This window comes from Onychostoma macrolepis, chromosome 01 (assembly GCF_012432095.1).
Source record: "Onychostoma macrolepis isolate SWU-2019 chromosome 01, ASM1243209v1, whole genome shotgun sequence".
Classification (NCBI taxonomy): Eukaryota; Metazoa; Chordata; class Actinopteri; order Cypriniformes; family Cyprinidae; genus Onychostoma; species Onychostoma macrolepis.
Window position 1 is genome coordinate 19204601 of NC_081155.1, and position 13509 is coordinate 19218109.

General features: G+C 37.6%; 2 protein-coding genes across 7 annotated transcripts; one reads left to right on the forward strand and one right to left on the reverse strand.

Annotated features, from left to right (window-relative positions):
- Positions 1-61: 61 nt before the first annotated feature.
- On the reverse strand, positions 62-5327 carry cryba1l2 (crystallin, beta A1, like 2). Of its 2 annotated transcripts, none has more exons than XM_058789127.1 (6): positions 5075-5327; positions 4047-4123; positions 3287-3405; positions 2791-2932; positions 2147-2289; positions 62-1260 (listed from the first exon to the last, which is right to left on the reverse strand). In XM_058789127.1, exons 2-6 carry the CDS (start codon positions 4113-4115, stop codon positions 1113-1115), a joined length of 621 nt encoding a protein of 206 aa, XP_058645110.1. In that variant the 5' UTR covers positions 4116-4123; positions 5075-5327; the 3' UTR covers positions 62-1112. The 2 variants fall into 2 exon arrangements, with proteins under 2 accessions (XP_058645110.1, XP_058645118.1); XM_058789135.1 differs by having other exon boundaries at positions 4047-4150.
- Positions 4753-11581, forward strand: crybb1l2 (crystallin, beta B1, like 2). Of its 5 annotated transcripts, XM_058789112.1 has the most exons (8): positions 4889-4927; positions 5103-5207; positions 7395-7522; positions 8367-8470; positions 8701-8819; positions 8915-9047; positions 9458-9600; positions 11035-11581. In XM_058789112.1, the coding sequence occupies exons 4-8, from the start codon at positions 8372-8374 to the stop codon at positions 11204-11206; spliced, it is 666 nt and encodes a 221-aa protein (XP_058645095.1). In that variant the 5' UTR covers positions 4889-4927; positions 5103-5207; positions 7395-7522; positions 8367-8371; the 3' UTR covers positions 11207-11581. The 5 variants fall into 5 exon arrangements, with proteins under 5 accessions (XP_058645076.1, XP_058645095.1, XP_058645065.1 ...); XM_058789093.1 differs by lacking the exon at positions 7395-7522 and having other exon boundaries at positions 4753-5026; positions 5165-5207; XM_058789082.1 differs by lacking the exon at positions 7395-7522.
- Positions 11582-13509: the final 1928 nt, after the last annotated feature.

Consider the following 13509-nt stretch of genomic DNA (forward strand, 5'->3'; position numbering starts at 1 on the left):
TCTGTATATGATAAGGTATTTTATGCAGTTATATTCTTAGTGCATGACACAGCGTTCTAAAAATGCAGTACTCAAGTTAAGTTCAACAATGCATTTGAAAATGTGAGAGGAAGGGCAGTGGAATGGAAATATTTAACTTGAGCTGTGTTTTATTTTAGTTTTTTAAGTTTATCACTGTTTAGGCAAATTTTCTCGCAGGTGAAATCAAGTAGGAATCCAAGCGATTGGAAATTTCTTGTGAGGGTGAAAGATTTTCCTAAGCAGATTTTGAAACTTGTGTGCAATGCAGCAGCCAAAAAATGTAGCACATCATGTTTACATAAACAGTGGGATATAATAATGCATTCTCTGTGAACTGCCCCATTTAAGCTTGGATTTCAGACAAAAAGAAATAATTGAGCATGCATTGACGCTAGAGTACGATTTGCTCTGGATGGTGGTCAATTAGGATTTTTCCCCCCAAAATGAAATGAATAATATTTCTTAAAATACTTTCCCCAGCATTATAACCATTTTGTGTATTAGTGCCTTACTGCTGTCATAAAACATTTACTAGGTATATTACAATCTTTTTGCAAACTGGCAAAAAGACAAAGATGCTAGTTTGAGGTGAGTATGTTTTTATTAGTCAATCGTTGTCCTCCTCTCCTCCGAATGGTCCAACACACACTCCCATCTGTCCCCATATGGCACTCAAACGTCACAGAGACGTGACATGGTTGCATATACAGATACACATCTTGCCGTTATTGACACATTTTTACTCTCCGGTGTCTCCCACTGTGCTTCTGTATAGAATATTAGTCTCATATGAATATTGTTTTTATATGCTGCTACTTTACCTTGAATCACATGTGGGGATGAATGTGAGCTGGTGCTTTTTCTTGAACGGGCATTGATGTGTTTCTATGTATGCTTGGACTTTATTTATTTTATTTTATTTTTTTGGTATAGTACTAGAGCACCGCAAGTGGAAACTACATGCAGCCAGTGAAGGTCTTACAATTTGCCACACTGCACCTCATAAAGTGACTGCTGCTAGAATGACTGGTGTGACTCGTCTGCTTCCAAACTCTGCACGCTTTCCGTTTCCTTCCATGCGCCCTGAGGCATTACTGCTGGATTCTGCGGATGGACTGGATCTGAGGGGTCTGGCAGTGGGAGCCCCAGTCCCTCCAGTGCTGGTAGTCTCCGCTGTGCCTGTCACACTCCATAACGTACTGCTGTCCTCGATAGCCAGGGTACTCGTAACACACAAAACTGCAGGGAAACAGACCATGACAGGAAATGAGGAGGAGATGTGGCGACATGATTACAATATGACAGGGAATGAAAAAGAGTGTTTTAATAGAAAGTGAGAATGTTGAATTAACAAATGTGGCTGGATTAATCTAATGTACATTAGAAATGTAGGTAACACCTTAGTTTAGGGACCAATTCTCACTATTAACTTGTTGCTTATTAGCATGCATATTGACTGTTTATAAGTACTTATAAAGCACATATTCTTCATGACCATATTCTACATCCTACTCAATACCCAAACAACAAACTTAATAACTAGTAATAAGCACTAATTGGAAGTTTATTGATGCAAAAGTCTTAGTTAATAGTGAGAATTGAACCTTAAAGTGTGACCGAGAATGGAATACTTAAAATAATCATAATTTGAGTTTTGCTTGCCAATGTCCCATTGGATTATGGGATGCTTTTCTCCTGTTTTATCACCTAACACATGACAACTGCAAGTCCTTCTTCCGTGTACGGTATGGTAAATTATCACTGTGTTAAATTATCAGTTTCTGCAATGACATGCACTGAAATGTTGGTATAACGTCATTACATAACAGATGTGGCAGTCACAGGTACAGTATTGCTGTTATGTGACTGCGTCTGATGCACCAAGTGAGGAATGTGCAGTCAAAGAAAGACGTTTTATCTGACGGTATGTTACACTTGACTGTATTGTGAAGGCAAAATCATTAACGCTTCACAAATACAAGGACTGGATACTATGAGCCAATGACTCTGGTCTCATCTGTGTTGTGTGTAAGTGTATTGTCAGCACAGCTGTTGAGCATGAGAAATGTGTAGTTCTGGAGAACAGTAGTTTGGCACTAATGGTGTTTTGTCAAGCGTTACTCACGCGCCACACTGCACATGCATGGAGCCCACTTGCTTGTCGCACCAGCCCATGGCCTGCAGAGATGGGTAATCGTCACACAGCTCTACATTGCGGCCCAGGAAGTTCTCCTTCTCATAGATGACCATGTGACTGCTCTGGTGGTCCTACAAATTGAGAGAGAGTTTGGAAGGAGATGGAGAGAAAAAAAATGCATGGTTTTAGAGAGACAGTTTGCTTGACTGAATTTGAGCAGAACGCCAAAAAACATCATGATTACCATCAACCTTGTCTATTGCTACAGTAAAAAAAATAAAGGTTTCAAAAGGGGGTTTTCACAGAGAGCCATAGATTTTGGGTTCCCTAAAGAACCTTTCAGCGAACAGCTTTTAAAAGAACCGTGTGTGTGTGTGTGTGTGTGTGAAGAACATCTTAATAATCTTTTCCACTTTAAATAAAGGTTCTTCATGGAACCATAAATGCCAATAAAGCCTTTATTTTTAAGTGTAGTTGCTTAGCCAAAAGAGTCTATGATATTCTGGTCCATAGATATGGCTGAGCTCTGTCCTTCATTGCAAGAGATTTTCTCATCTGGTTTTATTGTCAGGCAAAATCAAAGTTTGAGAATAAAAGACTTTCAAAGCATCAGAATGGGCTCACACACTCACAGCGCTGCAGATGGGGCGCAGCGACATCATCCTCTCCACATGGTAGCCCAGACTGCCGCTGTAGGCATCCCAATGAGGATATTCTCCTTTTTCCAGGACAAACTGCTGTCCCTGGAAGTCATGGTGCTCGTATCCCACCCAGCTGCAGAGAATTTATAAAGTACTTAGGCTACACTATGTTTCGGGGTATTTATGATGTTTTGTTTTCAGAAAAAAAAATGCACATCAAGGTATTATAATAAGCACTGTGCTCATAAATATCTTTCTGGATTTGTTTTTCTTCCTGGGTAGCCTTCAGGAAGCAACACAAAACCAATTCTCAAGTAATCTTGAGGCATCTCAATCATATTCATAAGTCATTAGAAAGCACACTTCCCAACACACATTTTAAAACATCTCAGGATGAAACACCCAAAAGCTTTCAAAAACATCTAAAACTGTAATTTCCTTACTAACTGGCAAGATTTTGCAATCATTAACAGAGTGGGCGACTCACGCGCCGCTCTCCACACGGATAGAGCGGATGTTGTCAAACCCACGCTCCTGGATGTTGCGGCACTCTGAGGTGAGCTCCTGACATTTGCCTTGGAAATGCTCCTGCTCGAACACGGTCACCTGACAAACACATATGCACATGTCACAGCTCCATTTTCCAATTTGGAGAAATGTCTCTCTCCTACAAACACACGACCGCTGGCCTCCTGTCCTTTCATCTGTTAAAGGGATAGTTCACCCAAAAATGAATATTCTGTCATCATTTACTCACCCTCAAGTTGTTCCAACCCTGTATGAATGTTTTGGGGGGGTTTTCCCCCTCCTGAACACAAAGGAAGATGTTTTGAAGAATGTCCCCACTGACTTCCAATGAAAAAATAAAAAAATACTATGGAAGTCAATGGGGACCAGAAACTGTTTGGTTACCCACATTCTTCAAAACATCTTCCCTTGTGTTCCAGAGAAGAAAGAAATACATATATGTTTGGGACAACTTGATGATGTTCATTGTCCGGTGAACTATCCCTTTTAACAATCCAGAATTCTTCTCATACTTCTGCACATCTTGGACAAGAAGCAGCAATCGTCCACAGAGCATTCATTTTTCAAATCTCAAAATCAATACCTAAGCAGAGGAAGCCTTTGTTCAAATATTGATAGTTTGGCGCCTTGTTTCTCACTCTCAGACAAAGATTCAATAGCTTGTTTCTCACTATTTCATTGTTCTGCTCACAAGAGAGAAAGAGTGGTGAGGTTTTTACCTTAAAGCAAGGAGCCATGTCTAGCCCAGGCGTTGATGGGTTTGTTTGGGTCTTAGTAACTCTGTTCATCTTCTTTCCTGCACAAGAGCCAAGCCTGAAAACTTCTTCAAAAGTATTTTACAAACTTTGGGAGACGTACAGTTACGTTTCATACAAACATATAGTTTGACGTACATTTGGGCATTTTGGGAAAACCTAAAAGGAGTGCTAATGGAATTGCTATCAAAAGGCCAATCCGTATTATAAATAAATAAAAGAGTAGGCATATATTAAATAATATTTATAATACATAATTTTACATGGATAAATACAGCTCTGTCGAATACTTGATTCTGATAACAAACCGGTGCTACTTTCATGTCCCTTGTATCACTCCGCGAGTTCTCTTTTTTTATACAAATGCTAAAAAAGTTAGATTGGTAACATATTGCATCTCAAAACAACAGTTGTAAAATGTTATTTGTGGTCTTCAGTATCGCTTTTATGATGGTAACTTTTCAAAAGCCACTTGAGAAGCGCTTTGCAGTACAAATTTGGCAATACATTGCTAGACGCTCACTATAAGAAAAGACAATATTTAGAAGAATAACCGGTGAGAGACAAATTTGAGTTATATGAGAGAAAAGATATTACATTGTAGCATTTTTGCTATAACTTGTCCACAGAAAGTGGATTTGCAGATTAAAATTGCTTAACATATTGCATGTAAAAATATGTAAACAAAACAAAAATATAAATAAAATATTGTAATATTGTTTCAGCGTTGGTTGCTAGGCTGATAATTTTGCACTGATGCTTCCCAGCGGAAGCTTTAATATACATGCTATGCACTGCAAAGAAGTTCCTATTGTTCCAGGCAATACCCAAACACAACAGTCAAGGTGACAAAGTGCAGTTTAATTTGGCACTTGACCTGATAGCTAATAGAAATCAATTGGCGTGTTTTAAATTTAGTTTTATTTTTTATTTTGTCTTTATAGGTAGGCTAAATTTCCATGAATCCATCTATTACTCTAACTTTATCTTACCTGAATTTCCACCTGTCCTACTTTACAGTGATGCTCGTCAGTCCCGTTTGGAGAGAAGTTTTATGATTATTTGACGCTTCTATTTTATAGCGACCATCAAAGCTGGGTGCGCGTCGCGACGCTGAAATTAATGGTAGGATCTGTGAGGAGTGTGTGTGTGTGCGTGTGTGTTTGGGTGTGTGTTTTGTGAGATCATTCTCTTTATTGTGAGTCCAGAGTAGTGGAACATTTTGCGTCGTCAGCGCATTGGATTTGATGTATCCGCGAGCGAGCGAGCGAGCGCGCACTCCCGCGGTCCGTGTGAATGCAGACACATTGATTCACACAATGGAGCGCGAGCGCCTGTATTCCTATCGGTCAGCACTGTGCGTCGTATGCTACACAATGAGCGGCCTATATGTGGAGAATACAGGGATTTGACCCACTGCATACAGTGAACGTCCTCTCTTTCAAAGCTCAGAAACATGTGTGTAGTTTGTCTGCTGTCTTAAAGTTTGCAAGACAGCAGTTTAGTAATTTTTAGTAGGCCTAATGAATCCACACATTAAATATTGGAGTCTTGATGAAGTTTTTCTTCACTTTGAGGTTTAAAAGTATTTGTTGTAGGTCCTATAAGTTTTTCTTTTCTGTTTTACAAAAACACTGTAACCTAGAATGCTATCTGTCCATGGTAATTTCACTTAGGAAACTTTGAGTTTTGATTATGTAACTTTGAAAATTTGAGTATGTTTCTGTGATACAACCAGACCTTTTTTCCTTTATAATCAAGTGTACTATACTAAACTCATCATAAATCCATAATCCACACTTTAGGATGTAGTGTTGCATTAGGAACATGTGCTACATACACTCTCAGAAATAAAGGTACAAAAGCTGTCACTGGGGCGGTACCTTTTCATAAGGTGCATGTTTGTACCTAAAGGGTTCATTTTGGTACCTTAATGGAACATATTAGTACTTAAAGTGTACATATTTGAACCTAATAGGTACAAAAGTGTACCTTTGAAAAGGTACCGCCCCAGTGACAACTTTTGTACCTTTATTTCTGAGAGTGTACTGGCTGCTCCTCCTCACCTTATATGACCCATGACCCAGAAGTGTTAAAGTGATGGGAATGTGGTTTAGACTAGATTACTAGCTCACTGTTTACTGAATACTAATGCAATTTATAATGCATGAAAAATGGTAGGCCTATGAAATAGCAGGAATCAAGGATCGTACCATGTTGCATAATTCATAAGTTATCATCTTGGAAATGCTGTTATTTGCACCCCCACCCCCTCCTAAAAATTTGCCTAAAAATATCTTACCGTGTCATCAGACTGACAAATTTTAAGGTAAGAGGTTTCAAACTATGGCTGATATTACTTTCGGTTCATCCATCACAGTCGAAACTCATTGCATTATGGGATTTATTGCTGTTCTGAACATAGCCAGTGAAGTAGCATCTTCACTTTCTACATAAATACGAGTGCCTTGTGACTGTGTGTAAAAGAACACATTCCACATAAGAGAAATGTTCTTGTAACATGTTTCTAGGCTACAATTATTAGGGTAACAGTATCACTCAACCATGAATCTTGAATTGTAATTGGTGCAGTTTTGTTGGCATATTATCCTAAAAAAACTAACTTTCACAGTTGGCGGCACAGTTGCCAGAGTTTTAACACAACATATGGGCTGCATACGCAGGTTAATGTACTTTGTAAATGAGACAAAAATGAACTTTTATTGGCACCGAATTAGATGCATTTTATGAAAAATATCATAAATTCAGTGTACATCTGGAAATTCGCCAAGTCTTCAATTTGCCGCCTGATGGTTTGGCTTTGGCCCGATGGTGTTCCATTACACTGACAAATGAGATTTTGTTTTTGTCCATTTTAGTGTGCTGCGGAAGCAGGCTAATAACGTCATTTTAAAATGATGAACTTCTACTACCACTAAATGAATTAGGCTTTTATGTAAAATATCATAGATCCAACATATGGAAAATATTCCAATCTAAGCCTTCACTTTGGTATCTTTGTTGCTGGATTTTTTCCTTTGGTTTACTTTGATCAGGTTTCATGTACTTCATTTTACAGTGAAATAAACTGTAAGTACTGCTGTAATGGCACTCAATAGCTTGTATTTTTCATCACCTTGTAAAGCATCAGAACCAGACACACACAGACAAAAGGCAAGCTTCCATAATTATGAAAAAGACTTCTTGGGTTTGAGAAATAAGTATACTTCTCTCTCTCTCTTTCTCTCTCTCTCCCTCTCTGTGTTTGATGATGGGGTGATTTCTTTTCTGTGTGTGGGTTGGTGAGCTCAGCGAGTTTGTTTCTGTGGGCCTAATCCCCCCATGCTGGGCGCCAGCCTATAAAAGGGACACATGTTTGCTTTCAATACACACGCTGACGCGCTGATTGAGACAGAGAGCGGCTACTGAGTAACACACAGGTAAGAGACTGGGGTCTGTGAGCAAAAACAAACTGGGAGAGAGTTGATCCCACGTTTAGTCTGGTTGCATAGTCTACAGCAAGGAAACCCCAGCATGGGCTTGTGTAAGAATATCTCTAACAGCTTTGACACATTAGTCACCGGTAGAAGGCAATTAAAATGTAATCCTTTTGTGAGCATAGCACTATATTCATCGTCTGTAACCTTTTTGTCATAACAGAAAAAATTAATACAGAAAAGCTGTGAATATGAAGAGAGAGAGAGAGAGATGAATTATAGGCAGTGTGTTAAATAATATATAAAATTGCAGTACCAAGTGATGCAGGTTTTTGATTACTTATTAAACACAGTCTCTAATTTAAAATTGCTGTTAATTACTTATTGGGACGGGTGTTATTTTAATTAAAAAGGGCTGTCTGAAGCCTTGTGAGAATCGGGCTAGGTTCATTTAATATCTTACGCAAATATTTTGAAGAAGTAGCAAGAATTGTATCAGCCAATAATTGGATTTCCATCAAATACCTTAAGGGACTCGCTCCATGTTTCACTTTTAATATTCAGCCATTATAATGTACCATTTTGTGATATATTTATAAATTAGTCATCCCGGTCAAATTGTTACGTATGAGCATTGTACGTCTGTAACACTATTGTGTAAGTGTTTCAAAGTAAGTGGGTGAAGAATTCATTCAAGGGCTATAAATGTACTCGATGATTTGTTGGAATGGGTTTCATCACTTGCTTTGAGCAATATTCAGTACTTCACATCACTACATGTCCAACAATAGATATTTCCAGCAAGAAGGCTGTTAAATATTCACGTTTCTCCACTCTCTTGTTGTAGTCATCATGTCCACTGGTGGAGAGAAGTCCAAGCCTGCCTCCCAGCCTGATGGGAAGGCTGCTCAAACTCAGAAGAAAACCGAGACGGGCATGGGAAACTACAGGGTATGTACCTGTACCATATTTACAGGTGCATAAAAGTTGCACATGATGACTGATGAAAGGTGCACGATGGCAAACAGCTGTGCCGAACTGAGCGTCAATTCAGTTTCCATAGAAATAGATGTGGGAGTTGTATGTACGCTTTATTTTTACACCAAGCTAAACTAAAAACTGACAACTTTAATTGAGAGTTGGATAACAAGCAAAACTGACTTGATTTTTTTCTCTCTCAGATGTATGTGTATGATCAGGAGAACTTTCAGGGCCGCATGATCGAGATTTCCAATGAGTGCATGAACGTGTGTGAAATGGGCATGGATAGAGTGCGTTCCCTCCGCGTGGAGTGCGGCCCGTGAGTGTTCCTGTGATACTGATATGAGTGACTTACCAGTTGTTGTGCATTTTAACACCTCCTCCATTTTCTCTGTGTTCCTCTCTTTTATTTAGTTGGGTGGGTTGGGAGCAGATGAACTTCTGCGGAGAGATGTACATCCTGGAGAAGGGCGAGTACCCCCGCTGGGACTGCTGGAGCAACTGCCACAGGAACGACTACCTGCTGTCCTTCAGACCTATCAGAATGGTATCCATCCATTTTATGGATTATACACATTTCTGGTTTTGTTTAGAATATTTTCGTTCCATTTTTAGCAAAAATCATTCCAACATTGTTCAGATAATGATTCACTAAGCCATGGTGCTCATTCAGAAAAGTGAGTTCTCCTGTTCCCAGCTACAGATAAACTGAAAAGGAAAAATATATATATTTTTAAATCCATTTTCATGGATATATTTCCTGACACATCGGGCCATGGTGTTTTTGAAGGCAATGTAAGTTTGAATCTAGCTCCCAACATTTCCTGATCTGTTCCCTCCCATCATTTCCTGTCCTATCTCAGTCACTGATAAAAGTGGCTAAAATGATTTTTGAAATCTTATGCATTTATTAGTGAATATTTTACCTTGATCTCCTCTTGTTTGTGCTCCACACAGGACCCAGAAAAGCATAAGATCTGTCTGTATGAAGTTGGTGAATTCAAGGGCCGCAAGATGGAGATTATCGATGATGATGTTCCCAGTATGTACACCTTCGGCTTTACCGACCGCGTGGGCAGCATCATGGTCAGCTGTGGCACGTAAGTGGTCTCTCATCAAAGAAATCTGAGTAGACTGTGATATCTGAACATAAAAGTGAGATCTCAACATAAAAAATTGATCTGATACGAGAGAAAAATTGAAGTCTGTGATCTATAAGTCATACCCTCACTTCTTAAATCCACTGAGTTTAAAACAGAAATGTGCCGTTTTTCATGTTAAAACACTTTCTTCTAGCTACCGAAAAGTGTATAAAATGTGGCACCATCAAGACATTGCTCTTTTTTGCAGGGTGGTCAACCCGTTCTCATGGGAAAATGTAACTATTTTACCAGGTGCCAATTTTATGTGAATTCATATGTAATTCATATGTGAATTCAAATAATACATCCTTTTTTTATATACATAAAGTAAGCATGAAGGTCCACTCTTAAACATAACCATTACTGAGGGAAAAGCGAATTGTACGAAAGTGACAAAATGAATTCGAATGAATTTGTTCATTAGTAATCTCCAAAACGTACCAATTTTGTGAAGTGGCAATTTCATATAATGTGAATCATATAAAAATGTATGATTTTTCAAAAAAGCATGAAGATTTTTTAATTTTTTTTTTGTCATTATGGCCTGAGCAGAACACACAAATCAGACTGAACAATTTTTTTTAATGAATTAGCCAATTTGTCAAATGAATCATACAATTGTTATGAATTACCATGAGATTGTCTTTGTCTGACTCTGACTAATGGCAGACTTTCTGGAAACCTGTTTGAAAACAGTCATTAATTTTTATCTTGCATTACACACTTCACTTTTAATTTCCATTATAGTCACTCAACCTAAATAAGATAACAGTATCAAAGCTCCTAATATTTCAATCAACAAAATATGAATATAATATTTTCCAATGTAGTATAAAATCTGGCAGTGTCAAAGCATTGCACTTTTTTGGCAAGACCAACCCAAACTCACAGAAAAAAACAACTATTCTAAGAGGTGGCGATTTCATATAATGTTAATCACACAAAAACGTATGATTTTCTGAAAAATGCATGAAGGTCCCCAAAACATAACTGACATTGTTGCATAAGCAGATCATACAAATTATATAATTTGATAAAATTATGTAATTGTATCATTTATATGAATTAGCCACCAATTTGCCAAAATGTAAAACTGTTACGAATTACCATGAGATTGTGTTTATCCGACTAATGGCAGACTTTCTGGAAACCTGTTTGAAAACAGTCACTTTTGTCTTGCATTACACACTTCAGTTTTAATTTCAGTTATAGTTACTCAACCTAGATAAACTAACAGTACTAATGCTGTTTATATTTCAATAAAATAATTTCCAGTGTGATACTTTTGATAATACAGAATTGAAAAAGAGGCTCTTCTTTATTCTCAGTTCTGTACTTGATTTTTCTTCATTCTCTATGTTTGTGTGTCTTTCCTCTCATTTCTTGTCATAGTTGGGTGGGCTACCAGTATCCTGGTTACCGTGGCAGCCAGTACCTGCTGGAGAAGGGTGAATACCGTCACTTTAACGAGTACGGCGCTCGTCATCCCCAGTTTCAGTCCGTCAGGCGCATCCGTGACATGCAGTGGCACCCAGACGGCTGCTACACTATGGCCACCAAGTGAGGGCTAGGGAGGACGAGAAAGAGAGGGAACAGGGGAGAGAGAAAGAGAGGAGGAGGAGACGATGAAGGAGGGGGAGGGGGGAGGGCCAAGAAGGAGAGGAGGAGCGCACCACCCGTATGAGTCATCCTGGGAAGGGAAAGAAGGAGAGAGGGATGGAGGTCAGTCAGGTATGGCTAGCAGCCTAGCAGACAAAACGTCACAATAGAAAATGTGGCTGTTGATAACAGATGAAAGCATGGCTTCTTCTTCCCCACCCCTCTTTATTCTCTCTCTACACTTCACCTCTTCTCCCATCTTCTTCTTTCTTCCCTCTTCCTCCCCTTCCTCATCCTCCATTCACTTTTCCCCTGAGGAAATCAGTCCATCACAAAGAGTCTTAACTGATGCCTGACTCGTGGGGGTCAGGGATGATGATTGACAAGGGTGGGTTGGGGGGCGGGACAATGGGTAGCAAAGGGAGGGGTGTTTTGGCCTAAAGGCCGTGTAAAACCTCCACATCCTTTTGGAACGGTAATAAAAGCGACACCTGTGACCATTGTTCCTTGTTATCACTGCTGATCTGTGCCCATGGCATTTTATTTTTAATGTCAATATGTCAGGCCTCTCATATCATCACATTCCCAAAAATTCAATCCACTATCTAACACCTTCAAGAGAAAGACATGGTCCAATTGCTAACATTAATTATGTATTATATCTTTAAAGGGGTAGTACAATAAGTCCTTGATCATTTGGAATGAAAACTTTCATGCTATGAAATCTTAAACTTTATTGAAACTAAGAGGCAAAAGTTGGTATACTGATAAAATAACAAGCTACAGGAGAATTGTAACTAAAACTAAAACTAAAACTTAAACTAAAACTAAAAACTTAAACTAAAACTAAAAAAAACAAAAAAACTTTTAGATAATTTCATCTACATTTCTCATTTTCATTTAGTACAACTTGATGTACTAAAATAACTAAAAACCAAAACTGAAATAAAATAATAAAAATATAGATATATTTAAAAATGATAAAAATGACAAAAACACAACAAAATGAATGAAATGTGACTAAAATGAAAATGAAAACATAAGATAATACTAAAAACTAACTGCAAAATAATAATAAAAGCTATAATAGTATCTCAATGATACTGAAATAACACTGAAACATTTACAGCAATTAGTAAATTCGCTAATTCCTACTCACACCAACAAAAAATAAATTAAAAAATTAAATAAATGAATGAACCTCAGCCATACATTTTTGTACAAATTTTCACATTGTGTATTTCCTGTCAGTGGGGAAGCAAATGGGTTGTATCCGAGTTTTGAAGAATTTAAGAAAACAATACCTTTTTTAACAGTATTTTTAAAGGCGGCATAAATGCAGTCCCATAACTGACCTTAATAATAAACAATACTAAACAAACAAAATGTGGTAACTTATTTAAATCACTAATAGGGGGGTGGGGGAGCACATAATACACACAAGACAGAATACTTGAAAAGTACCTAAAGAATACATACTAGCACCTTTTGAAAGGCCCCTAAATAATTTGAAAAGAAATCATTTTTATTTTTAGAGAAATGTTGCATATACTGTAAGTATTAAAGGTATAGCCAAAGAAAATGTTTTATTCTAAATTCTAAAATATTTCATAAAAATATAAAATGAAAATAAAATAGCCTTTTTAAGCCAAAGAGTCAGAGAGAATATGATCATAAAAACTACATTCTGCCTGTTGTGGTGAAGAAGAAAAAAAACAAAACAAAATTAATAAAAGTCTAAATAACAGAACACATTATAGCATAAATGCACTAAAATCTAAAATTATGATTTGACCCATTTAAGCCATTTAAATACAGCAATGGTCTAGGATTATTCATTTAAAATGAAGATTCTGAGTGAGCTGTCAAATATACTAAACTAAGATTGCATAATAATTACACAAGGTGATAATTAACAGTTTTGGAGCAAGTGCTGCCTGTGCGCTGAATATAAATCAGCGTTTGTTTTGTCTGTCAGTTCCATTGGATTTCATTGCATTTAAAAAAAAATATATATATGCAAAATAAGACAGATATAGGCTTCTGTCATCATACACAGAATGACTGTGGGTTCATATAACACCTGACCAATTTCTTCATACACATTCATGAGTTTATCTGATCCTAACATAACATATTTCTAAACCTTCCTGAATGAATTAATATATTATTTGAAATTGATGTCATGCTTCCCACATAAAGCCAAAACACATACACAGACACAATTAAGATTCATCCCAGCTCCAGCCTTTCCATTGACGTCAGTCG